Source organism: Cibotium barometz, chromosome 41, assembly GCF_041138505.1.
Source record: "Cibotium barometz isolate CiBa-2024 chromosome 41, ASM4113850v1, whole genome shotgun sequence".
In the NCBI taxonomy this organism is placed as follows: Eukaryota; Viridiplantae; Streptophyta; class Polypodiopsida; order Cyatheales; family Cibotiaceae; genus Cibotium; species Cibotium barometz.
The window spans coordinates 4793616-4821213 of NC_141086.1; the positions used below are offsets into that span (position 1 = coordinate 4793616).

Consider the following 27598-nt stretch of genomic DNA (forward strand, 5'->3'; position numbering starts at 1 on the left):
ACAGACAGCTATAAGCATGGATCTCCAAAACAGGGAAAGCACTGGTGAGGGTAGTCCCCTTCCTGGCTGGCCGCTCTCAGAGGGAACTACCTCATACAAGAGAGGGGGGGGGGGGGGGGGTGGAGAGAGGGGGGGGGAGGGGGGGGGGCGAAGCCAAACTGGTGTCCTGTAGTGCCAAGTGAGGTCACCGGCATTGTCCGAGAGAAAGGGGCCCCACTGCCAGATGCAAAGGAAGGCCTCTCGACGTCTTTGCATGCGGTCCGTATCTCCGTGAAGCTTCCCCACTGATTGCAGAGGGTAATATGGCACGGATGGACTCTGCTGGGGGCAAGGGGGGTTTGGGGTGCCCTCAATGGCAACTCCCCCCCAAGTGATGGTGCAGGAAGAAGTCCGAGAGAAGGTGAATAGTCGAAGAATCCTCAGCCAAACCTGTTGCACTTTGGGGAAGTCCCAAAGGCAATATCGTTGCAACTCCTATGGGTGGTGGCACAACATGCATTGTGCTGGACGACCACCAATGGCCAGCCACGTGCCAACTGCTAGGCTCCTCTGAGCTACTTGCCAGAGGAAAAGAGTGACCTTCCAAGGTTAGAAGCTGTCCCTTCCAGAAGTCTCCAAGGGAACTAGGTGAGATGTCCTGGGAGAACCAATAGTCTTCTGAAATGGGAATTATGTCAATCTCATGCATCAAGCTCTAGCAGCCTAGCCTCGCCGAGTAGTGGAAAAAGGGGGTACTTGGGCTCTTTGGGCTAATGGTGTTTGTCCACTCCCACTCCCCAAGGTCCCATTGAATCCGCATCAAAGACATAAGTTCCTGTTCGGGCACCTGTCGGGATTCCAAGACATGCGGGATGGTTGCCTTTTCTGCATAGGTATCCTCAGTACGAGCCAAGTATGCACGTGCTACATCCCTCGGTTGCATGTGCAACTCTTGAGCAATCATTGCCATTGCAAGATCCATATAAGATTCAGTTTTCTTGGCCTTCAAACGGTCATGTACCAATGGATCCTCGCGGCAGTAGAGGTTCAATTCTTCTTGTTGTGCATGGAGAAGAGCCGGCATACGAGTAAGTTCAGCCCTCAAGACTATGGACTCTTCTTCCTGCATCTTCTCTTTGCCACGAGACGGCTGTCCCACATATTCATGTTCCCTATTGTGCACCACATGAGTTTGCTCATCCCGTAAAGCAGTGGAGGCATAATTTTCATTGTCCCTACTTCTTGTATTAGTATCTCCAACATTCATTGTATGGCTGTCCATAATGTTCTAAGTGTAGAGATATCTAGTGTTCACGGCGGTGATCGTCTCTCACGATAGAAGTGAAAGAGAACCGTATGCTCTGATACCAATGTAGCTTGGTTGAACACAATGCTAGTCAATACACTTAAATACACTAAGATTTGATGGACACTTGCTCAAATACAAGAAGTAAATTGCTGAATTGACAAGAGACACACAATGAGCAGGAACGGCCGACCCCTCCCTCAAATAAAGTATATTGATCTTGGGAGAATCAAGTACATAGTGTCATGGGCATTTCTGACCAGATTTCCATACCAATGCATATGAATACAATTTTGCAAACAAGTGGTTGTCAATGTAGACTTGCAATCCACACTACCCTCTCAAGTGTCCATATTCCCTACCATCTGCAAGAGAGCACGTAGGACAATGGGGACTTGTGCTTACCACTTGGGTGGAGTGCAAGCAGGTTTTGGGTGCCTGTGGATGTATTAGGTGAGGCTCAGTTGGAAGTTGAGGAACTTGATGAGGTTCCCGAGCAGATACTGGCACATAAGAAAGGTACGAGGTAAAGTTTCCCGTCGCTATCTTGTGAAGTTTAAAGAACTATTCACCGATGGATGCGAAGTGGATGGAGGAGGGTGACTTAGCAGATTCACCTCAGGTATTGCCGCTTTATCTTGATGCCTTTGAGTTGGAGCTGACTCTTGCTACGGCTCATTCACGTTCAGCAGAGCATGGGTCTGGAGCATTGCCTGATGCTCAAGAGGGGGGTAGCACCTCCGCTCCCTTATTATAGACAGGCTCAGTTTTCATCTAGAAGTCGCTTGGTGACATCTTTGTATTCACCCGAAGGTACTTGAGGCTGATAGTACATCTGCTTATGGGACTTCTATGATATTGTGTACTAGTCACATGAGATGATGCTATTTCTGGAGTTGGTTTCCTTTGGAATGGCATGGTTTGGTTTAGTTTAAAATCTGCAGCAACCTGAGCTAACACTTCGAGACTATGGAGGGCATAAGTCTTGCGAGCCGTCCTAGAGTTCGTTTGGTTCATAGATATATGGATCGAACTCTATTTGTGCATACACGTTTTGAGGTATTATTGTATTCTGGTGTCATTGGATCCTGGTACCCATTGAGAATACATTGAGTAATACTTTGGATTGTGTGGTGTGATGCATGTATGTTGGTATGATACATCAAGTACTTCATTATGTTCATGGATGCATCACTAAGTGTGGCTCCTGCGGGATAGCCATGTGCAGCGTGGGTAAAGCATCAAGAGGAACATATGAAGAAAGTACTTACTGGATGTATAGTTTAGATGCATTGAGTGCTTTCATATGCTCATGATGTACCATCAGTTGTAGGTCCTGCGGGATATTCATGGGTGTAAGGCTTGCGAGCAACCCTGAGACTGTTATTTTGGAGTAGGTAGAGCATCTTGAGGAGCATATTGTTTGCGAATGCATATATGTGTCATGCATATGATTGTCATATGTAGAATGATGCATGGTTTTGTTTTTGGCTAACACACGTTACGTGTTTCCACTTGGTTTTAGACTTTTGCTGCAGGTTGTAAAGGAATAAGCAAGAGTTGTTTGTCACTCTGACGTGACCGTTTGGCCTTATTGTTCAGGATGATTGTTTCATCACCTAGATGCACTGGAGGGGCATTGCTTTGGTCATATGGGGAATCCTTCTTCACTGGATGCTTACTGTGTTATTGAGTGCAATCGAGGACGCTTGCTATTTTTCAAGAGGGGGGTATGTTACGACCCTATGTTTTTCCCTCGCCAGTGCTGCTGCTGCTGCGTATGGACTACAGCCGGCAGCGATGGGCGGCATCGGGCAGCCAAACAAGCAACCAGACGGGCAACCAGCAATGGGCAGCCACGCAAGCGTCAGGCAGGAGTTTCTCTGCAGTCAGTCGGGCCGCCAGACGGGTGTCAGATGGGAGGCCCTCTACGCCAGGTGGCTGCACGTGTGGAAGCAATCAACACGGGTCTCTCTCTATCTCTTTTGGAAGAAGGCGAGCTGAAGGAGGCACCGAGGGGCTAACAACCAAGGGGTCTCTCTCTCTCTCTCTCTCTTCGCAAGCAGGTTTTTATTTTACGAGATTGGGATGCAGAGGATCAAGTTAAGAAGCACAAGATGATGTTCTTGGAAGAGATGTGTGTTGCTCTTCGTCTTGGACTTATGTGTATTCAAGGATGGCTTGACACATCCTCTATGTTTCTCTCTCTTGGTTTTTGGCACCGTGATTGGATGGTGCATATGTGGATTTATCTGTCATCGAAACACGACATTGGTTTTTCGAGAAGAAAACAGGACTCTCGTATCGAGGATACAGGCCTATGGTTTATGGATACAGGTCTATGGTTGATCAGATACAAGTCTTTGGTTTCGTAGGGAAAGCATGCCTCTGGATTCATGTGAACAGGTTCTAGTTTTTCTCAAGGTTACATGCAAGCTGTGACTATAGGAAGGACATGTGGTTTGGTTCAACACTACTGCTGTTTGGGAAAGGGTTGTGGGATCCATGGTAGAGATGGGGAAGACCTTTTCTAGCAGGAAGGTGTGGTACAGGTGTGCCTTCTCTATGGAATGCTTTGCTGTAATAGCGAGAGTTCTTATTTGGAAAATCCTGGGTGAAAAGCTTCGAGGGATCCTATTGGTAAAGGACTCAACAAGTTATACTTTGTACTCATATTTGTTCAAATAAAGAAATACCGCAAGGGACACCATTGCATTTTGGGGCCAATCGGTGTCCTTGTACTATTTGTAGGAGCACTCTAGCTCCCCCTGTTTGTTTCCTTTTCTAGGTCCCCATGTGTGATGAAGTGTTTTGTGTGCGAGTGTTTGTTCCACCGCCCGTCGGATTTTTGACGGCCCGTTTCATGAACGCCTGCATACGAGTAAGTTCAGCCCTCAAGACTATGGACTCTTCTTCCTGCATCTTCTCTTTGCCACGGGATGACTGTCCCGCATATTCATGTTCCCTATTGTGCACCACATGAGTTTGCTCATCCCGTAAAGCATTGGAGGCATACATTTCATTGTCCCTGCTTCTTGTATTAGCATCTCCAACATTCATTGTATGGTTGTCCATAATGTTGTAAGTGTAGAGATAGCTAGTATTCACGGTGATCGTCTCTCACGATAAAAGTGAAAGAGAACCGTATGCTCTGATACCAATGTAACTTGGTTGAACACAATGCTAATCAATACACTTAAATACACTAAGATTTGATGGACACTTGCTCAAATACAAGAAGTCAATTGCTGAATTGACAAGAGACACACAATGAGCCGGAACGGCTGACCCCTCCCTCAAATAAAGTATATTGATCTTGGGAGAATTAAGTACATAGTGTCATGGGCATTTCTGACCAACTTTCCATACCAATGCATATGAATACAGTATTGCAAAAAAGTGGTTGTCAATGTAGACTTGCAATCCATACTACCCTCTCAAGTGCCCATGTTCCCTACCATCTGCTCTCTATTGTTCCACCAACACATGGTAGCAACAATCTACAAGAGAGCACGTAGGACAAGAGAACACTACACAGGGTATGTGATCTTGTAATCAAGTTCCTCCCTCCTGCTACTTGCTCCCATATTTAAGCATAAAAGCTTACCAATAGCAAGTAGAGTCGATGACAATGGAAGTCTTCGCGATGGAAGTCCTTGGAGTGTTGAGATCTTCGATTTGTCGCATTTCTTCACGACAAAAGTCTTCAAGAGGATGAAGGGAACCTTGGGAAAGCTTCCCCTATGGTTCAACTTGAGAAAGGAGGGCTGAAATTAGGGTTTTCAGCAAAAAGACTAGAAATTATAGTAATAAAGAGAGTTGTTTTGCTGAATTTCAGTCATTGGGAGTGTGTGGGAGAGTGATTAGCATCCGAAAACACTCTTGGAAGCTTGAAAATCACCTTAGCAAGCTTGGAAGTGGAGTTGGGAAGGAGAATGTGCAAAGAATGCAGCCCAACAGCCCTCATGAAGGAGGCGCCAATCTCTAGAGAGAGGAGAAGTGAGGTGGTGAGTTGTCCAGTGTAGGTGGCAGGCAGGTGCTTTGTGGAGCAAGCTAGAGTGGACACATGGCTGGTTACTCCCTTTGTACAAAGGGGATAAGGTCTGGGTGGTGGACATTGGGTTATGTCCACCTCAGGACATCAGTGTGTGTGAACACCGGGCTGGTCATAATTTATAAGTGAGTTTTGGTCGCCCAAAACTTAATGAAGTGTGTACACACTCACTTATAAATTAGTGCTAAGTCCTAAGGATAGGTTTATGACCAATACTTACCACCTATCACATGCCACATAACCATGTCAGCAGACAGTTTCACACGCATAGTTCACGGGTGGGCGTCCCCTTACCCGGAACTACACATTGGTCAAGCAAGCATGATAACAACATGTAATTTCAATTGCAAGCAAGCACATAAAGATGCTATGCAACGCAGCATTGGTATGGACAATCCCCGTTCATGAGACTATACCAAAATAGACCTGCTCTAGACAAGTACACGAGGTACACCAATCCACCAAGCATTTCCGGGCATGTACACGGTGGCACAAGTCCCAACAGAAAGCCAAGTCCGCAGTATCACATGAGTGGCATCAATCCCCGGCATATACAACTGCCATGGACACCAGTCCAATGTACATACATGATAAGAAAGCACGGGTGGACCAATTGGGTGGCCAAATGGTCACACTACAATCATCAATAAGCAACATAAAATACAAAGAGCTTCCCAAGGATGAGGACTGCATAGGTCCACACAAGTCAGTGTGTACCAACTCCAAAGGTTTTGAAGCCCGCCTAGAAGCCTGCTTCGGAAAAGATCCCCTGTGCTACTTACCACAAATGCAAGAACTACAGCGTCCTTGCTTGCTGCCAACATCTGGCAAGCCAACCACCATCTGGTCCCAGAAAGCTCGCAACGCATCCACATTCAAGTGGCAAAACTGTAAGTGCCACAAGTCACTGATCTGAGTGCCTGTAAGAGAGGAGAGTGCTGAGAGTTTGTAGATATCGTTCTCCACTCCGCCTTCCCAAACAACCTGGCCTGTTTCTCTGTCCCATAGAGCAACAGAATGCTCATCAAACTCCACCCGAAAGCGAGTCTTGCAAACCTCATGCACTAACAATAGATGAAAACCAAGTGCGGGGATGTAAAGAACATGAGAGGAATTCTTCCCCCCTCTGCCATCGGGAATGATCTTCATCCGGCCGTCATTTTATGAATCGGTATGGTGGAATTGTCGCCAATGAAAATGCGACCTGACTGCCGTTTAAGATCCTGTAAAACTCACGAGAAGGAGAGTCATGTGCCTGGAAGCACCACTATCAAGAATCCACTCCCGAGTATCCCTGGCCGTGAAGCCAACTGCCTCCACACTCGAAGAAGATGAAGCATCTGTGTCCAAAATCTCCAAGTGCACAAAAGTTGGAGTCTTTGCAGCTGAAGCTGAAGAATCAGCACTCTTCTCGGTATTCCGCTTGGGACACTTCCTCCAATAGTAGCCTTTCTCGCCACAATTGTTACAGGTCCGCTCGGCCTTCAGTTTCGCACGGTCTGAATCCGGCTTCTTCTCAAAAGACTTCTCCAATGAAGACTTCCCTTTTCCCTTGTTGTTGTTACGGTCTTTCGACTGTTGGCCAGCCAAGGCCTCAAAACCTCCGCCCTGTGGAGGGTTCGTAAAACGCTCTTCTTGGTCTAAGACCATTGGCACAAGCTCCTCCCAAGGGATGGTACTGAGCCTACCGCTGGTGATCAAAGAGAAGTAAAATGTTGAGAACTGAGAGGGCAAATGGGACAACAACATAATGGCCATGTCCTCTAAAGATATCTCTTTCCCTGCCTGGAGAACCTCCTGCTGAAGAGCTTGCAACTTGTTGATGTGCTCCGTATCGTTGACGACTTTGCAAGATTCATCACCCGCATCTGAACTTCCAAGGAGATCCTCTTCATGGGTGATACCCTGTTGTACAGAGAAGCCAAATGCTGCCAAATCCTTCTGGCCAGCATCATTTGCTTTATATGATTAATCACATGTGGTGTGCGATTTAGGAAGATGAAAGAACGGACGCGGGCATTGACACGATCCCATAATTGTGCCTGAGCTTCCCGTTCCTTCCGTATAGAGGGTAGCTCCCCGTCTTCCAACTCCGGCCGTGGACCACCACCAACAATGAAATCAGTCAAGTCATAAGACTCCAAAACGGACTCCATCATTACCTTCCATATGCCGTAGTTGTTCCCGTCCAACTGTCGGTCCACTGGGAACATGGGGAGTGTTTGGATCTTCACGTGCTTCTCAGCCACCTCGAGTAAGTCTGCCATCGCAAGGGTTCACAAGGTCTTGTGAAGGGAGGGTGGGTGGGAAAAAAGAAGAAGAGGAGGCTGCAAATAATATGCAAGGTGCTGTCCAACGGTGATGGCCGCCTTCTACCCGATCTCCAAGTCCCGTACAGCCCAAGCAATCTCCAATCAGCACCTCAAATCAGCAAACCCTCGACGTCCCACTTATCTCCAAGCTTCAAGCCACCTCGGGCTCTGATACCATGTCAGAATGCACAGCGGAAATGAAGACAACTGATGTAGAGAGCAAAATGCAGATGAGAGAGAGAGAGAGAGAGAGAGAGAGAGAGAGAGAGAGAGAAGCTATGTAACTCTGCTATATACACATAAGAAAATCCCGGAATACACAATGGAGAGTGTGGGGGGCAAGGGGCCATTTTATATGGCCCCAGGCTGCTGGTCAGCCAGTCTAAAACAGGCCGACAGTCTATGTGCTCATAACCAGCAGAAAAGGCCCACGACCAGCAAACACCCTGGTCGATCAAGTCCCAGCAGTCGGCCAGGTCTGCTAAAGACAAACCGGGTAGCAACACTCAGTCGGCCAGCAAAAGGAGACAGTGACAGCGCAGCCACTCCTCAGAAAAAATGGGAAAAATACATGGAGAGTGAGGAAAAATGGGGAAACACCAAAAACGGGTGGGCACACCCACAACAAAGACCCTAGTGTAGTGTACAAACAGGAAATTACTGCTAACACCTTCCACAATTCATTCCACCCCCCCCCCCCCCTCCTCTTTCCCTCCCCCCTCGCACCAACCACTATGGCAGCAACACTTGTATGGCCACTACCAAAGCATGTGCCCCCTTCATGAAGGTGCACCACCCTATAGGCACTACCCAAAATCCAAGTATCATTACAACCAGGATTACCCCAAGCAATGGGCATCCACTTCAACCAACTTTATCTTCCTACCACCCACTTGGTCTCAGTAAAAACTCCACCATCCACTTGCTCTAGTGCAGAAAACCCTTCCTCCACCCTTGGTGTGTCCCCCACATGTTGGGTTTTTATCTTCATACTTGTACCTTCTATGGGAGTGCTGGTGGTTGGTAGGTGGGCCGGGGCACTTTTTACTTCCCTTATGGAAGGTTTTTTCCCCCAGGCTAATAATAGCCCATGTGATCTCATTCTGAGGCTAGGGGCACTCTGTTTTAGGCCTAGATAGCACTTAGAGGTGTGCTTAGTAGGCATAACCTAATCTATTAGGTTATGTGCATAACATTACATTGTATAAGCACTTTCTTTAAAAAAACAACTGCAATACAACAGTCGTTTTTTGCTGTCTCCTGTATTGGCCCTCATTCTCTTGCATCCACCTCCATTATTTGGTATCAGAGCTAGGCTCTACACTCCCGTGAGCTCCCCCACCACATTCCCCACGCGAGGAACTCTCAGAGACGACTGTTTTCTTGCTGCAGCTACTGCAAAACAGTGCGCCGCCCTATTTTCCAGCACCCGGGAGCTTGCTCTCGCTTTCTGTCGCCGGAAACTGCATCGGGAGGTCTTCTAGAGCTGGTGCGCAGCCTTCTAGTGCTGGTGCGCAGCATTTCCAGCAAGAAACCGGCCTGTTTCAGCCTCCAGGAGCCTCCAAAAATCAGGGCGCATCATTTCCAGCCTGTTCCCGACAAGTTCCAGCCCTGTTCGTGGTCAAACCAGCTCAAATTTGCTGCGCACTAGTCTTCTACAGCCCGTGGGTAACTACAAAATCATTTTTCAGTTGTTTCCTTCGTTCCCGAAGCTTGTGGGTACCTGCAGGTGTCCATTTCAGGCTTGGAAATTGGGGATTTCGACTCCCGTGAACTGCAGTAGCAGAAATCAGCGTGTGGGTAGCACGTATGCACTCTATTGGTTGAGGCATTGCCTTCCAGTCAAGGGGCTTTCTGTATTTTCTTTGTTGTAAGCCCGGTTTATGCTTGGTACAGCAAGAAAAGTGCCCATCCACTCAGGAATTGAGTGCGAAATTGGGGGGATTTTATGCCTAATTCAGTTCAGAAATTAAAAGGTGCATTTGGAACAAAAAGGGGGATGCTTTGCTCTCAGTTTTGACACTGAGAAGGGATTTACAGATTGGGACAGCAAGTTATAGCAGTGACATTGCTCTTGTGCAGTGAAAGGGTGAAGTACTGAGGTTGTGCCCATCTCGGAAGAGATTTTTTATTTGAGGTCTCTATTTTATTTCCTTGCAGGTGATCTTTGCAGTGACACATATTGCCATGGGGAAAGATGGTGTGCTTGATTTACTTTCAGCCGAGAACAAACTTGATGGCAGTAACAACTACCCTTTGTGGTCATACATGATGAAGCACATACTTGTAGCCAATGGGCTGAGCAAGATTGTTGACGGTACTGAGGTTAGACCCGGTACACGTGCTACACCACCTGATGATGACTCTGCCACTACTTCTACTGTCACACATAGTAGAAGAACACCTCCTTCACCATCAGTGCCATCCACCGAGGCTCAGCAAAAGTGGGATGAGAAAGATGCAAAAGCACATGCGATGATTGCATTGTCTGTGAAGACTGGTATTATTCCACATATACGGTCTTGCCAGACGGCAAAGGATGCATGGGATTGTTTGGCTAATTTGTACCAGGTACGAAATGAGGCCAAAGTTGCCTATCTCAAAAGGCAACTAGAGCATCTTGTTATGCATGAGGGAGATGTTATGGATGATTTTCTCACCAAGTTCAAGGACTTGCGTGAACAGTTAATCTCTCTCGGTGAGGAGATGTCAGATGGTTCATTGGTCACCATTATCCTAAATGGTATTCCAGATTCTTATCAATCACTTGCATCCACATTGCATCTTATTATGAAAGGGAATCCAGACTCTTTCAAGCTTGATGATAAGGCTGCAAAATGCATTTTTGTGGGATATAGCACTGAAAGCAAAGGCTACCGGTTGTATCACCCAGGTACACGGAAAATTATTGTGAGCAGAGATGTAATGTGTGCGGAGGATTCAGTCCTACCAATGCAGTCCATTAGGCAGCAGCCTGCAGTTTATTCTCGTGACATCTTTGAGTTTTTGTTGCCTCAGAGGGAGGGAAACACAGCCCCACATTTGGAGCCTGTGGAGGAGCCTGTGACAACAACAACGCAGCCCACTAATGTGCAGGAAATTACTGAGCAGGAAATTACAGTTGGTTTGCAGCCAACTAATCATGATGTGCCACAGGTTGATGTGCCTGAATCTTTCAGAAGGGTACCTAGGTGGCTCACCGAGACACTAAAGGACAGCCCTCTCGATATGCCTTTGTCAGGCAGGACAAGATTGGGTGCACGCAGAGCTCAGGGTCTTTGTACTGAGTATGCTTTGGAGAGCACAAGTCATGAAGAAGAGCCTGTCTCTTTTGAAGAGGCAGAAGAAGATCCGCATTGGATGGCAGCCATGCAATCAGAATTTGATGCAATCATGAAGAATGATACATGGTTTCTGACAGACTTGCCAGTGGGCAAGAAAGCAATTGGTGTGAAGTGGGTTTATAATGAAGGAAGGGGATCAGGCCTTTTATGCAGGGCAGAAAGGAAGAGGGAAAGCTGCAAATAAAGTAGCTGGAAAATAGGGCGGCGCACTGTTTTGCAGTAGCTGCAGCAAGAAAACAGTCGTCTCTGAGAGGGGCGGCGCACTGTTTTGCAGTAGCTGCAGCAAGAAAACAGTCGTCTCTGAGAGTTCCTCGCGATGGGCACAACCTCAGTACTTCACCCTTTCACTGCACAAGAGCAATGTCACTGCTATAACTTGCTGTCCCAATCTGTAAATCCCTTCTCAATGTCAAAACTGAGAGCAAAGCATCCCCCTTTTTGTTCCAAATGCACCTTTTAATTTCTGAACTGAATTAGGCATAAAATCCCCCCAATTTCGCACTCAATTCCTGAGTGGATGGGCACTTTTCTTGCTGTACCAAGCATAAACCGGGCTTACAACAAAAAAATACAGAAAGCCCCTTGACTGGAAGGCAATGCCTCAACCAATAGAGTGCATACGTGAGCTCCCCCACAATAATGGAGGTGGATGCAAGAGAATGAGGGCCAATACAGGAGACAGCAAAAAACGACTGTTGTATTGCAGTTGTTTTTTTAAAGAAAGTGCTTATACAATGTAATGTTATGCACATAACCTAATAGATTAGGTTATGCCTACTAAGCACACCTCTAAGTGCTATCTAGGCCTAAAACAGAGTGCCCCTAGCCTCAGAATGAGATCACATGGGCTATTATTAGCCTGGGGGGAAAAAACCTTCCATAAGGGAAGTAAAAAGTGCCCCGGCCCACCTACCAACCACCAGCACTCCCATAGAAGGTACAAGTATGAAGATAAAAACCCAACACCACACCCATACAAACCATTCAGGTGGATCCACCATTAGCCTTAGTGGTCACCCATGCCCAGAAGAGGGCCATGCCAGAAGAACCAGCCAATCCAAAGGATGAGCACAATGATACCGATCTCCCACTTCACCATAACGTCATAGATCAATCCTTCTTGCAAGCCTTCAAGGATCTCCATAACCTTCGCTCTGTAATTGACAAACCACCTACCTCTCCCTTCTTGCAATCCAAACCACAGCTTCCACCCTTCTTCATGGAAGAACTGTTAAGGGAGAGCAAGATGGCAGCGAATCTCTTTGATCTTCTACAGTTAAGCCCCAATGTCCAGCAACACCTCAGTGCACTTCCGAAGTAGCTTGACTGTAAGCCACTGAATTCTAGTGGTGGACAATTCCACAATGGTGGGTCCCCACTTCCACTCACTTGCCCGGGGACTAAGGACTTTGACATGCTTTTAGGTACCAACAAATGCTTACTTAACATTTGAATGTGACATAGCCATTTATCCTGATTGAGTTGATGTTGAAAAATATAAACTTCGCACATTGGGCACAACGATAGGGCCGGAATGGGCTGACCCCACTCCCCCCCCCCCCCCCCCCCCCCCCCGCGGGCCGGCCTTTGGGTAATTTTATTACCAAGGAGTATTTCCTATGGACAAGCTTTGGGGGCTCACCCAATCAGAAGAATACAGAATCCCAAGTAATCCATGAGAAATCCAATATACATGTATAGATACCAGAATACCCGCAAATCCATTAATACTCCCAATCAGTACATATGCAGGAACAAAACAATAGGAACAACCTAAAATAGTAACCCTCCTAGATTTTACAAGTTTGTTCCTTTGTATTCCACCTTATTAAAAATGTATGTGAGAACTATGTAGAAGCATATTTCAATGCTAGATCTCCCCCAAATCCTCGACAGTTCGCCATACATGCTTTCCACTTGACACTTGAGCTCCAATGCTCATTTCTGTGTCCAAGAAACTGTCCTAGGCATCTGGTCCTTTATACTGGATAATCCCCCATTCCCAAAGCTTGTACATCCTTAATCTTTTGGGCATCCAAAGCCATCCACATATGAAACCTAGGGGAACATCCAGGCTAGTGACAGCCCAAGGGGTGACCACTAGGCATCCTGAAGAGGGGGTTCCAAATTGACGGATACCGGAGTCTCTCCTCATCAAAAGTCGGAAGCAAGTCGGTGAGGGCAGGCTTGAGGTGACTGATCAAACTGGCTGCCAAATGTAGGTCAGCTAGTCACAAAATCTATGCTAAATTGTTCAATTGATTGCTGTGGAATCAACATTGATTGAAGTAAGACAATTGAGGTGATATCAGCATCCCACAGCTACAATCTCTTTAAGTTACCAACAAGGAACTCCACAACCACGTTGGACAATGGATATTGGAAAAGAGGGGGATGCCTAAGGCAGGGCTAGTGACTGGAGTGAAGTGGTAACAAGGCAGCCTTACCACAGAGGCTACCTATAATGGAAGGAACAATCCCGACCATAACAGGTCAAATCATGGATTCCTCAAACCAACCCATGAGGTAAGTCGAGCTGCAGAAAAAGAGGTGGCAAGGAAGCCACATGTTTCCCTTACGGAGGGCTGCATGGAAGCACTGCCTTCCTCACTAAGGGGAAGAGCATGCTGGAATGAAAATGAATTTCATGGTTAGCCTATAGTTCAATGCAATATTCAGTTAATACATGCCAGGGACGATAACCTATGTTTATATTTGGGAGTTCAACAAAAAATTATGATTAGAGCTGAAAGCTGATGGAACCAGAAAAGTGCAATGTGCAACTCTGAAGCGAACCGGACCCTCCTAAGATGTGCAACGGAAAATTCAACACTGGTTCAAAAGGACAAGCCTGAGAGTCTGCACCCAAAACTTCAGAATAGTCAAACCAGAGTCTAGGATCATGCATTGGGCCCCATGGGCAAAACAATGCCCACAATAGCTATACATTCTATATTGTGCATTTACAAACTTAAACAAGGGTGAATTTAACCTGTTTGAAAGGTGTTTCTAGTAGCAAAGCTAGGGACTCTAAAAGCTCCAGTTACAACGTCTTCGCCATAGTAAAATTATCTTGCTCACCTCCGATTTTTTGGAGCTGTTGCTCATACCACACGATACTCTAAATCTTCCTCTTTAAGAGTTAATATCTCTTGCTAGATCCTAAGCATGTAATGTCTAGAGGCAGTGTGCAATGTCATGGTGGCCAAGACAATAATCAATTGTGACATAAAGCACTATGATTCTCATGTAGCATACATGTTCACGTCCTAACTAAGCATTAAAATTAATTTTAAATCAGTTGCAGAAGAACAACAATACAAAGCTTCAAATTGACAAAAACATTTGTCCAAATATACCTCTTGTCCTGTGTGTGGAAGTTCCAATCCCATGTAAGCATTATCTTTGGTGTGTTGAATGCTTTCCATTGAAGGGATGCTTTGAGTATTTCCGTCAACCTACCAAGAAAGTAGCATGATAGTTTAAGTGAAAGTAGCATGATAGTTACCTCAAAATCATATTGTAAGGCATGCACATAACCGTTTTCTTTAATATTAATCTCCATCAATATTAAACTAGATAACCATTAAGATACGCATACATATTGTTTGAACTTTGAAGAAATTAACAAGACATGCCTACCACCTCCGCCCCTCCCTCCTCCCTGAGAAAAAGAAGGCAGCCATAATGGCTAAGTACTAACTCGCCTCCACATGGGGAGTGAGAATGAAAAAACCATAAAGAGGGGGGACGATGCTCTTCTCCTCCGGCTGGCCACTTTCTGTATCCCAGCTGACCTAACTCGATCATGGAGTTTACTTCAACAAGCGAGTTGTCGAGGTAATTGATGAGACTGCCGGTCTCATTGTTGCCCGAGGTCAAGCACAGAAGGATGGCTTATACCGGATGTCTACCTTTCTATCTGAGCCATCTTCCGAGGGTTCTGAGTTTCATCAGGTTCGTGCCTATGTGACTAGAGCTCCTTCGGACAAAATGACTATGGCACTATCGCCAAGGAGTGAGTTGCTCATTTTTGTGGGCTATGAATCTAAGGCCTACAAAGTCTTTGATCCAAGATCGAACAAAGTCTTCGTTCGTCGAGACATTGTCTTTGATGAGCGGGACTTGCTTATACTGGATGTCTACCTTTCTATCTGAGCCATCTTCCGAGGGTTCTGAGTTTCATCAGGTTCGTGCCTATGTGACTAGAGCTCCTTCGGACAAAATGACTATGGCACTATCGCCAAGGAGTGAGTTGCTCATTTTTGTGGGCTATGAATCTAAGGCCTACAAAGTCTTTGATCCGAGATCGAACAAAGTCTTCATTCGTCGAGACATTGTCTTTGATGAGCGGGACTTACTTCTCCTTCCGCTGCCCATATCACCCGAACAAGAATCTCCGATTGTGCCCCATGAACCCAATCAATCGATTGTTACTCTGCCACTTGAGGAGCCGCCAGCCACCACCGCGAGGGACCCTTTACCCCGCTAGTACCAACAAACCATCATGCGGGATTTAGGCATGCTTCCCAGCGATACCCCCTTGAACGGTCCTCGTCGGTCCATCAGGCTCAATCTTCGAGCCTCATTTGCCTCTGTGTTTTCAGCAGACTATGTGGCATTGACCGTAATGGCACGTGGTCCCTTGTGGATCATCTTCGTCATAAGAAGGTTATTAGAACCAAATGGATTTTCCACACCAAATTTAAAGCCGATGGTACCTTGGACAAGTACAAAGCCCAGCTTGTAGTGCAAGGCTTTCGCCAAAAAGAAGGCATTGACTTCGACGAGACCTTCGCACCTACAGCTCAAATGACGACCATCCGTCTCTTACTCGATCTGGCCGCACACCACAAATGGCCAATCTACCAGATGGATGTCAAGAGTGCCTTCCTCAATGGCATTCTTGAGGAGGAAGTCTATGTTGACCAACCTTCGAGCTTCCCACTCCCCGGGCATGAGGACAAAGTCTTCCGCCTGCATAAAGCTCTTTATGGGCTTAGCAAGCCCCCCGAGGGTGGTATCGTCGCATCGACAAATTTCTTTGCAACCAAGGTTTTCAACCACCCCACTGTGATCCCAATATTTATATCCACACAGATCAAGGGATGGTGTGCTACCTAGTGTTGTATGTCGATGATCTTATCATCACTGGTTCAAATCAAGCCAAAGTGGCTGATATCATGGCACAACTGAGACGAACGTTTGAGATGACTAATCTCTGTCTTCTCTCGTATTTCCTTGGCATGGAGGTGGTCCAAAATCCTGATGGTATCTTTATGTCACAACAAAAGTACTGTCTTCAACTAATCACTTCCAATTTTCCCGATGGTGCTATCCCTGTGGCCACCCCACTTGATCCAACCATCAAACTTACAAAGGAAGAGGACTCACCGCCACATGAAGAGCGAGCCTACCGACAAGTGGTTGGAAAACTTATATGCCTCACTAACTCTAGACTTGACATTTCCTATTGCACATCAATCTTAAGTCAGTATTTCTGTTACGACCCTGTGTTTTTCCCTCTGGACAACAAGCAGGTGGGCACGGGCATGGGCACGGACAGTGTGAACAGGCCTCAGTTGGATATGAAAAGGAAACTCATAGATGGTGGCTAGCCCAAGTGTGAAAGGGGACAAAAGGGAGTTTTATTGTTTATAAGGTTTAATAACCTTTGAGGCTTAAAAATATTAGTTTTTTTTGAAGGCATGCGTTTTTGGAGAAAGCGAATCGCCTCTTTATAGGCAAAGGGTGGCAGAGCTGAAGGGCTTATGCATAGAGCTTATGCATAAGGCTTATGCATAGAGGCATCTTCATCGCTCGCTGAAGCTCCCGCTGCTCGCCCATCGCCGCCGCCTTCGCTTCTCGCTCCCCCCCTTCTACTCGCCGTTGCGCCCCCCCCCCCCCCCTTCTCGCGGTCCTGCCTGCTTGCGCCCCCCCTCCTCGCTGCTGCTGCGCCTCCCCCCTTCTCGCCTTTTCATCCCCCCCCCCTCCTAGCCTCTTCGCGCCGACTCACCCCCCCCCCCTCCCTCTTCGCCTATTCGCCCTCCCTCCCCCTTTTTCGCCTGATTCGTCCCCCCCCTCTCCGCCTGCTCGCGCCCGCCTCCTCTCAGCAGTGCCCCGCCCCCCCCCCCCCCCCCCCCCCCTTCTTGTTGCTGCCGCCCCCCCCAGGGCTTCTCCTTGGGGTTTGTTCGCCCCCTCCCTACGCTTTCGTGCCTTTTTTCCTCTTCTTCCGGTCTTCCGCCTCTTCGTGTGCAGCCCATTTCTTGCAGGTTCCCCGTTTTCGCCTCGCCTTCGCCTGAGCTTCAGACTCTGATGGAGACTCCTCCCGCCTCGCCTCAGAGGGACTCATCCGCAGCCCCCTCGCCCGCCCCCGAGGACATCCCCATCAGGCTTTCTCTTTCGCCGGAAGAGGAAGCGAGCCTCACTGCAGAGGTGGAACGCCTCCAGGCTCATTCCACCATCTGCCGTATAGTCGGCACTCGCCCCAGCAGAGGGGAGATCAGGGATCTTCTTCAGGCCCGCCTTCTAGCAAATGTGGGCAAGATCCTGGATGTACAGCTCTTGGGCCGGGGACATTATCAGATCGAGTTTGAGGCCGCCCAGAGCGTGGCCAAGGTCCTTGCCATGAGTCCTCTGGACATCAGGGGTGCTCGGGCTTTCTTCAGGCCTTGGCAGCATGGATTTGACCCAGCTGCGGCGGAGCAGGGAGAGCGCCTCTTCCATATTACAGTTTGTTTCCCTGGTCTCCGCCGGGAGTATCTTCCGCTCCTCTCCAGGCTCGGAGCATTGGTGGGCTCGGTTCTTGAGACGGGCCCCTCAGCAGCTTCAGTGGTGGCCAGAGCAGCTGGGCTACCTTCGGTCAGAGTGTTGGTATCTGACATCTCCTCCCTTCCTAAGGTCATTCAGCTACCTAGGATAGGGGGGGGGGTGGATAGATCAGAGAGTGGAGTTCTCGGGGCTCCCGAACCAGTGCTTCATTTGCAGGCAGGTCGGTCATCTGGCCAAGGCCTGCCCTCGCAGGAGACCCCGACCCTCACCACCACAGCAGCAGGCTACTGATGGCCCGCCCACAGATTCGGCTCGGCAGGCTGCCTCCGGGACACCTGCTCAGGCCACAGAGACCTCGGAGTGGCAGCCTGGACAGGGGCGCCGCCGAGGGAGACAGCCACAGTAGCACGCCCAGAGACCGCTGCAGCAGCAGCCACAGTCTCAGCCTCACTGGGTTCCCGTGAGGAACAGCTTTGCTCCCCTTCAGGAGGAGACCCCTGCAGCGACTGAGGACCAGGAGATGCCAGCTCCCCCTTCTTCACCCCCCCCACCCCCGTCCCCTCCCACCGCCTCTTCTCCACCTTCGCCTCCTCCCGCCTCCGCTCCGGTTTCGGCAGCGGCTCCCTCTCCACCTCCCTCGCCTCCCCCTCCTCCCCCTCCGCCCGCCTCACCTTCCCGGGAGACCCTGGCAGTTCCCTGGCGCTCACCTGCAGTCCGGAGAGCGCTGAGCACTGACCTCGCTCGAGCATCACAGAGGAGACCTATGCCGATTAGGGCCTCACGGATTTCATCTATCCGCAGTCGGCTGAGTCGCCTTGGCATTAGACAGCGCTCGGAGGCCTTTGATTATACCTTTACACGGCTTTTTGGAGCAGAGGGCCCCCATGAGCCAGCACCCATTCGAGTACATGTAGTGATACCTCCGGCCCGCGGGGAGGAGGCACTAGATTCAGCGGTGGCCTTCTCGTTCCCTCTATGTGGACCTTGTGATCGGGAGTGGACTCTAGAGCTCGCTCTCAGCACTTTGAAGACTCAAGCAGTTGAGTTTTCTCACCACATGAGCGATCTGGAGGTGACTGATGTGATAGGCCGACTTTGGGAGTTGGCTCATTTTTTCTTGGATCCCGGGAGTGTGGATACCTCAGGGATTCGGCATTTGGTCGTGCGTATAGTGGCAGACTTGGCGCGCGACCCTGGCTATGTGAGTATACACGAGGTTTCTCTGTCAGAGCAGGAGGCAGTCGCCATGGGCCACAGCCACCACTGGCGCCTGATCCGGGATTCTTGCAGTACACCGGGTGGGCAGATTCGCAGCCGTTCGGATGGGGACTACTCTCCATCCAAGCCGCTTGCGAAGGCCCGCCGTACGGCTGAGACAGCATCCACCTCAGCAGGGCATCCATGAGGATCATCTCATGGAATGTACAGGGCCTTGGCGGAGCACACTTTGTACGCTATCGAGGTTGCTTGAGGCAGGAGCTTCAGAGATGCCTGGTTGGTGGCAGCATTGACATTTTGATGATGCAGGAGCACCATTTGGGTGAGAGCAGGATCCGGAGATATGGTTCGGTGATGCCTGGTAGATGGGACACTTTTTGGTCTGCAGGGTTTGGTCCTTTGGGTGGACAGGGAGGAGTATGCATGGTTATTGCAGATGTATGGCGGCAGGCCATTGTGGATCGAGGGATCATTGTGCCTGGTAGAGCACAGTATGTCATTCTGAGGATGCATGATGAGCTATTGGGTGTGCTCAACATCTATGCGCCCAATCATGCTAGTGCCAGAGCAGAGTTTTGGACTCAGGTTACAGATGCATTGCCAGAGGCCGCACATTGGTGTGTTGGGGGAGACTTCAACATGCTCGAGGACCCGGCAGATAGGGTGGGAGGCAGTCATGTTACAGTGCATGGCACGGAGCTTGCAGCTTGGGACCGGTTTTGCATGTCACTGAGGATCACAGATGCATGGCAGCATGGGGCTTTCTCCCGGTCTCAGGACAGTCTTAGTTTCTCTCGGTCGGATCGCCGGCAGGGAGGGACTAATCTATCTCGGATTGATCGCTTTTATGTTGGCGATTGGTTAGGGGAGCGAGGGGGCTCCGTCGGCATTCTTGCTGGCACCTCATTTTCAGATCATGCGCCAGTTATATTGACATTGGAGGAGGGGACACGGGAGCCCAGCTTGCAGTTGAGGATCCCAGAGAGGGTACTTGCAGATCCCAGTCTCGCTGAGGACATTGAGAGGATCTGGCATGATAGTCAGTGCTCTGACCAGGAAGCAGCGGGCCAGTGTGCCCAGGGACTCATTGATCTTAGCTCTTTTCTACATGCTGCAGCTTTGACACGACTGGGAGAGATTCGCGAGTGGGAGCAACGGCTGAGACGCAGCCTTGCTTCGCTACAGCGCCTTCAGGAGCAGCAGCCTGCATGTGAGTGGGTGGCGTCCCAGCTGAGCCAGGCACGCCAGGAGGTTAGAGAGGTAGAGGAGCAGAGACATGAGTTTTACTATCGTCGTCAGGCCTCTCAGTGGACGCAGCTTGGTGATAGAGTGACTGGGGAGTTTTTTGAGATCACTGGACCCCGTCATGCGCGAGCAGGAGTTCGCCAGCTTGGTAGACCGGATGGATCGATAGCTACTGAGCTCGGGGAGATCAGAGCCATTGCCACTGCTTTTTATAGTGACCTGCTTTCAGCGGAGCCTGCCACTGAGGATCGAGATGTGTGCAGACAGACTGTGTGGGCCCATGTGCAGAGGAGGGTCACAGACCATATGCGCACAGTTCTAGGTGCGCCTCTGTCAGAGATTGAGCTTGCCGAGGCCTTGAGGGTCCTGCCGCGACATAGTTGCCCAAGGGAGGACGGACTGACGCCGGCCTTTTTTATGCGCTATTGGGACCTTTTGGGGCCAGGCCTCCGCAGGGGCTTTCAGCATGTTTTGGATACTGGGGTGATGCCGCAGAGCTTTTCAGAGGGCTTGATCTATCTTATCCCCAAGGGGGAGGGAGTATCGGATGACATTCGGCATTGGAGGCCTATTACGATCCTCAATACTGTATACAAGGTCTTGGCAAAGGCCTTGAGTTTGAGGATCCAGCCCTTCCTGGGGGAGTTGATTCATGCTACTCAGACAGGATTTGTCAAGGAGCGCAGTATCCTTGACAACATCTTTACTTTCTGGGAGGCGACGGCCCGAGCTAGGTTTCTTGGCGAGGACTTGGTCGTGATGCTTCTCGATTTTGAGAAGGCATACGATAGAGTTGATTGGGGATTCTTAGAGGGCACTATGCTACGCCTGGGCTTTGAGCCAGGATGGATCGGAGGGGTGGCAGCTTTGTATTCCACAGCTCGCAGCCAGGTGCTGATTGCAGGAGGTCGGGGGCCGAGTTTTGAGCTGACCAGATCAGTCCGTCAGGGGTGTCCTCTCGCCCCTTTCCTTTTTCTCTTCTTTGCGGAGGCTATGAGTATGTATTTGACGGCAGAGGAGGTTGGTTTGAGAGGACTCCAGCTCCCAGTCCGGGGGGAGGATTTGCTTGATGCTGAGTTTGCAGACGACACGGGCTTATTTTTGCATGGCCAAGAGGCCAATCTTATTCGGGCAGAGCAGTCGCTCCAGGTTTTTAGTGCAGCTTCGGGAGCATTGATCAATTGGCGCAAGACAGTGGCCTTTTGGATCAGTAGTGCTCCCACTCCGGTATGGAGCCCGGACCCCGGTTTTAGATGGATTCCTCCAGGCACAGCAGTGCGGTATTTGGGATGCCAGATTGGCCTCGATTTGTCACCTGAGCAGCAGATTGCCCCGCTTCTTCTGAGCATTCGGAAGAAGCTATTGTATTGGAGTACAGCTCGACTATCCTTGGCTGGGAGGGTGGTGGTGGCAAATCAGGTGCTGTTAGCGACTATGTGGTACATTACGTCTTGCTGGATCTTCTCGAGCTCTTGCATCAGCCAGGTACAGAGGCTGATCAGGAACTTTCTGTGGTCTGGGCGGGACGGTCAGCCAGCTCGGGCAAAGGTTGCATGGGCAGTTATTACACTTCCGCTGGCTCAGGGCGGTTTGGGCATTATAGATCCAGTCGATCAGAGTAGAGCCCTATTGGGGAAGCTTATTGTTCGGGGGTTGCTTCCAGGCGCTGAGCCTTGGAAAGAGCTCCTCTTGCAGCGACTGCAGGCCCGGGCGCCTCCTGCAGGGGGTACTTGGGCACCAGAGATTCGTTGGATCTTCATAGAGATGAGGAGGACAGGCCTCAGTAGAGGATGGGAGGACAGATTTGCTTTGAGTATCCTGAGAGCTTGGGAGCTGCTGAGACCGGGGCTCTCTCAGCGGCCCTTCTTGTGTTGAGGAGCGGGCCAGGCAGCCGCTCATCTGGAGCCCAGCGGTTCGTACAGAGCAGGGTCATATGCTGGGTTCTCGGCCTCGTCTAGCCTGGGGACCTTTAGCGGCAGGCCCAGCTCGTAGTTTTGGAGACTGGCAGGCTTTCTGCAGTCTACCAGAGGAGACCCAGGTGGAGAGACTGAGTCACTTCAGAGGGGGGTTGATTATGAGGGATGATATTCAGGAGGCACTTACAGAGGAGTGGTTCACACCTCTCGAGCCAGTGGCCCCACGGTGGATGGGAGCCTTTACACAGTTGGAGATCCTGATTGCTGTCAGAGCTAGCACTGAGGATGGCAGATGCCTCTATTATGAGATTCAGGATGAGGGCAGACTCCAGAGAGTGGAGGTGGAGTCGCCTTTGGTTGCAGAGTGCACCTTTCAGAGGATTCGGGTAGTGGCTGCCGCTTCTCGGAAGTGGCATATTGACCCCGACCCTGCTGACGTGCTCCCGGATTGGCGCATATGGGCATATGCAGCGCGCCCCTTGGCCCGGCTACAGTGGGACCCCGGGGAGTACGAGTGGCATGATCCTTATGCATCCCTTGAGGCCACAGAGATCACCTTTTTCCAGTATACTGTTCGGCTGGGACGACATATTTTGACGGCGAGGAGGACGGTTTCTCCAGCGGCAGCGGGGCATTGGCGATTGCAGGGACTATCACAGGAGTTCCTGGAGGATTTCTGGGCTCGGCTCTGGGCTAGTCGACAGGCCCGCAGGTTCTCGGCTTTTCAGTGGCTGGTCGCCCACAGGGGCTCAGCAGTTGGCACTTGGCTTGTTTACAGCGGTCTTCCGGCGGCCTGCGTCCGATGCGGCCACCCTATGGAGACACAGAGACATTGCCTTTGGGACTGCCCTCAGGCACAGCAGATTTGGCTGCGGATGCTGCGTATTCTGGCCCCCCTCTCTCCAGAGGGTATGTTTACGTGGGGTGCCGCTGCTTGGTCGACTTCGTCAGGGCCTGCTATGGGCTATGAGATGGAGCAGGGCAGTCAGGCCATCAGATTAGGGGCCAGCCTCGCCTGGTTCCGGCACCGGATTTCTCGTCCGCCAGCTGGACACAGGAGAGGGATTTACGATGGGAGCTCCTCAGCAGCCTTACCATCTGGTTCACCTGGAGGGCCCGGTGCTTTACGGCCTTTGAGGGGAGATTAGAGCCACCAGCAGAGACTGTTCGGGGGATTTGGCAGGAGTTGATCCACACCCTGCGAGGACAGTACGACCGCATCCGGGGAGACTCGGATGAGGCGATCTTACGGCGCCAGGCCTTTCACACCACTTGGCGCTACGGCCCATTCTACACCCTACACACGGGATCCCCCCGTTGGCACTACAGGCCACCTGTTTGGCTCTTCCCCCCCCCCTATTGTATGATTTAGCCGCTCAGTTCTTTAGACTGATGCTTGTATTTTGCAGCACCTAGGGAGAGTCTCCCGGGCTGCCATGATGTATTCACTGCTCTTCTCTCTGTTAGGAGCAGGAGAGATCTCTTTTGTAGCCCTACGGGCGTTTTTTTACATAACTAATGAAAGGATCTTTTCTCGGAAAAAAAAAAAAAAAAAAAAGGTGGCAGAGCTGAAAGGGCATGTCACGGTGTGGAGTCGTCATGGGGTCGCCGTGTGGTACAGGCGGCTACCAGGTGGCTACGCGAACATGTGGAACAGGCGGCTTCACGTATGTGTGCCAGGCGGCTACGTGTACATGCGGTACCGGTGAAGCGCTGCTCCACATGGTCCGGAGCTGGTGCTGCTGCGCATGGTCTACAGCGGGTGCTGATGCGCATGGTCTACAGCAGGGCACTGCTGCGCCTGGGCTCCAAGCAGGTGCTACTCTGCATGGGCTCCAGGCTGGGCTCCAGGCTGGCCCTGCTGCGCATGGACTGCAGGCTATTGCACACAGGGAGGCCAGGCAAGTGCTGCACATGGGGGCTTCAGGCAGGCCAGCTGTAAACATGGCTACAGGGCGCTGCTGCGCACATGACTTCAAGGTGCTGCTGCATGTATGGGCTACAGGGCTACAATCAGCTAACGGGCGCCAGGTGGGTCGCAACCAGTCAGGGCAGTCAAGCGGGTATCAAGTGGAGGCTCTCTACACCAGGTGGTTGCATGTACGGGCACGTATGGGCTTCAGCCATCAACGGGTGCAAGGCAGGAGACTCTCTACAGCCAGAAGGACTGCAGGCGATCACAGAGGCGCTCTCTCGGAAGGAGGTGAGCTGAAGGAGGCACCAAGGGGCTAACAGCCAAGGGGTTTCTCTCTCTCTCTTCGCGAGCAGGTTTTTGGCACCATGATTGGATGGTGCATATGTGGATTTATCTGTTATGGAAACAGGACATTGGTCTTTCGAGAAGAAACAGGACTTTGGTATCGAGGAAACAGGCCTATGGTTTATGGATACAGGTCTATGGTTTATCAGATACAGGTCTTTGGTTTCAGATGGAAAACATGTCTCTGGATTCATGTGAACAGGTTCTAGTTTTCTCGAGGTTACATGCAAGCTGTGACTATAGGAAGAACATGTGGTTTGGTACAGCCCTAGTACTGTCTGGGAAAGGGTTGTGTCACCAGCCTGGACATTTCCCAGTCTGAAAGGGGTCTGGTGGACTCCAGGATGTTTAAATATTTGGAAAGTACAAGCTTTGGGAATGGGGGATTATCCTAGAATACAAAGGACCACACTCCTAAAATTTAGGAGAGTTGCTATTTTTGGCCGGACTCCGATGGAAATTCTGTTCGCGTCATTACATCTGGAATTGAGCAGATACCAAGAGTTGGCAAAGTGCCTATGACAGAATGTCTACCAGTTGGGATATTTTTAGAGATAAAGTTTATGGAAGGACCCATCTCTTAGATTGGGACATGTGGCAAGGAGGTGGATCAAAGTAAGACAAGTGGCCTGACACTTGTTAGAAAATGGATCAAAGTGAGACAAGTGGCCTCACACTTGTCACTTCAGCTATTGTGTGGCTCTCCACTTGTCATTGTAGCCTTCTCTTGCCATTTTAGCTCATGGGAGGCCCAAATCTATAAATTGGAGCCCTCTCTCTTGATTAATGGAGGCTCTCTTGCTCCACACTAGCCTCTACCACCGTTACAGGTTGCCCTAATGATGGCTACTCTCTTTCTCTCTCACTTGAAGGCTGGCCATGAAGAATACCGGCTGTTGGGAACTGTTTTGGAGGCTTCCATCGCGAAGAAATACTGAAGGCAAGGGTATTCAATCATTTATTATGATTTCTAGCCATTGTATGTGTTGTACCAGCATTTGTACTTGCTGTACCTGCTGTACCAGCTACCGTACCGGCTGTACCAGCCACTGTACTTGCTGTACCAGCCACTGTACTTGCTGTACCAGCTTCTGTACTTGCTGTACCGGCTGTACCAGCCACCGTACCGGCTGTACCAGCCACTATACCGGCTGTACCAGCCATTGTACCTGCTGTACCGGCTGAATGGAGAGTTGTACTTGCTGTACCCTTTCTATTGCATGAAGACCCGTGGTTTTTGGGGAAGAATCAGTACCCACACGGAGGTAAATGGATTATATTGTTGGCTCGGCATTTCTACAGCCTATGTTCCGGCTTGGTTGCCTTGTGTTGGGCTGTGTTATGGCATTTGTATAGGGATAATCCGGCATCTCCCGTGGGGAGAGTAAGGCCCTCAAAGCTTGTACATGATATTATTCTCCTTGGGTAATAAAATACTCCAAGGGGGGGTCGGCCCATTCCGGCCTCTATGCAGTGTCACTCGTGCAAGCTCCATTTGCAGCATTTGTGGATGTTTTGTCCAGCTTTATGTTTTATGCAAAGTGATGATGGATATGTGTTAAGGCTGTGGCCATGTTTAAATGTTTTAATATGCAAGTGTGTCAAAGGCCCTAGTCCCTCGGGCACTCGCCGCCGCGAGTTTCATTGGTATCAGAGCATAGGCTTTCTTGGAAGCGGAGGCTTCCTTCTATCAATAAGGAAGAGAAAAGATCTCAAGTGGGGACCACACTTACCATCATTGCTGTTAAGCATGGCCAGCCGCTTCATAGCTTATGAAGCAAGAGCATGAGCAGTAGACAGCTTGTTGATCTAAGGATTTATGAAGTCACAAAATTTATCTTGGAAGTATGGAGTTGGCTTTATGTGCACACGTTTAGCACTCTTTCCATATGGATATTGTGGATTATATTATCAAGCTTACAGGCAAGCTATATGGAGATATATCTCAGGATATCTTAAGGATATGGTGACGAGATATTTCTTTTGGCTTCATGACCAACCTGGCAAAGAAAAGCTAAGTATACTTTGAGTTTTCAAAGTTGGTGCTTTGGCTATTTACTATGAAGTGTTTTTGATGTTCACTAACCCTTGTATAGCTATGCAAGGAGAAAGGTGTTGTTGTTTGTCTTGAGATGGTTTCAGGGAAACATTGTTTATGGCTCCCTTTAATGGGATGAATTCTTTTCATGGCTCCCTTTATTGGGATAGAATATATCTATGGAGATTTCTTTCTTGGACGAGATTTATATAGATATTGGGCTTCACAAGCAATTTCTATGGACGAATCTGTCCGAGTTTATAGAGAAGAAATCTTTGGTTATCTCATGGATATGATGTTTTTATGGATAAAGTCCACCTCTACTCCAAGGTGTGTGGTTTGCAAGGAGTATGTGGTAAGAGTTATGGTATACAAGGATTATGGTATACAGGTGTATGGATTCCTGGACTTCTTTTCTAGGGATTTGGATCCATGGATTATGTTTATGGCTCCCTTTTACTGGGATGGATTATTCTTTTTGGCTCCCTTTATTTGGGATGCATTGGACTTATGGAACTCATGATTCACATACCCTGTGTAGTGTTCTCTTGTCCTACGTGCTCTCTTGAAGATTGTTTCTACCATGTGAGGGTGGAACAATAGAGAGCAGATGGAAGGGAACATGGGCACTTCAAAGGGTAGTGACAAGCACAACACACCCTGTGTAGTGTTCTCTTGTCCTACGTGCTCTCTTGAAGATTGTTTCTACCATGTGTGGGTGGAACAATAGAGAGCAGATGGAAGGGAACATGGGCACTTGAGAGGGTAGTGTGAGTTGGTGGCCGAAATGCCTATAAACTATGTGTAGCAGAAATGCGTATGGAACACCAGGTTATCTATGCCTGCGAGTGATTGTTTTCAGGACTCCTTGTTTAGCCGCTCTGTGTAGTATTTCTCTTGTCCTAAGTGCTCTTCAAGATGTTGCTACCTTGCTTGGTAGAACATAGAGCCAATGGTAGAGAATATGGGCACTGAAGTCGGGCCGGGCGTCAAGGCAGCTCCTTGGTGATCTACATCGACATACCATTGTTTTCTAAATGTTGAATTTCATATGCATCAAGGGTCATGTGGACCGATGTCTTGTTGGCAGGAGACTTATTTTGTCTTGCCCATTTACTTGGGACATGGATTATGATATCTGGACTTATGGGACTG

The 27598-nt window shown here is 49.4% G+C and overlaps 1 protein-coding gene across 5 annotated transcripts in view; it reads right to left on the reverse strand.

Annotated features, from left to right (window-relative positions):
* LOC147614619 (uncharacterized) overlaps window positions 1-27598 on the reverse strand; it is a 98129-nt gene that overhangs the window by 12979 nt on the left and 57552 nt on the right. For all 5 annotated transcript variants that reach the window (XM_086779899.1, XM_086779897.1, XM_086779898.1 and 2 more), the window contains one exon: window positions 14355-14453. In XM_086779899.1, coding sequence (XP_086636025.1) covers window positions 14355-14453 — 99 coding nt within the window. The remainder of the gene's footprint in view (window positions 1-14354; window positions 14454-27598) is intronic.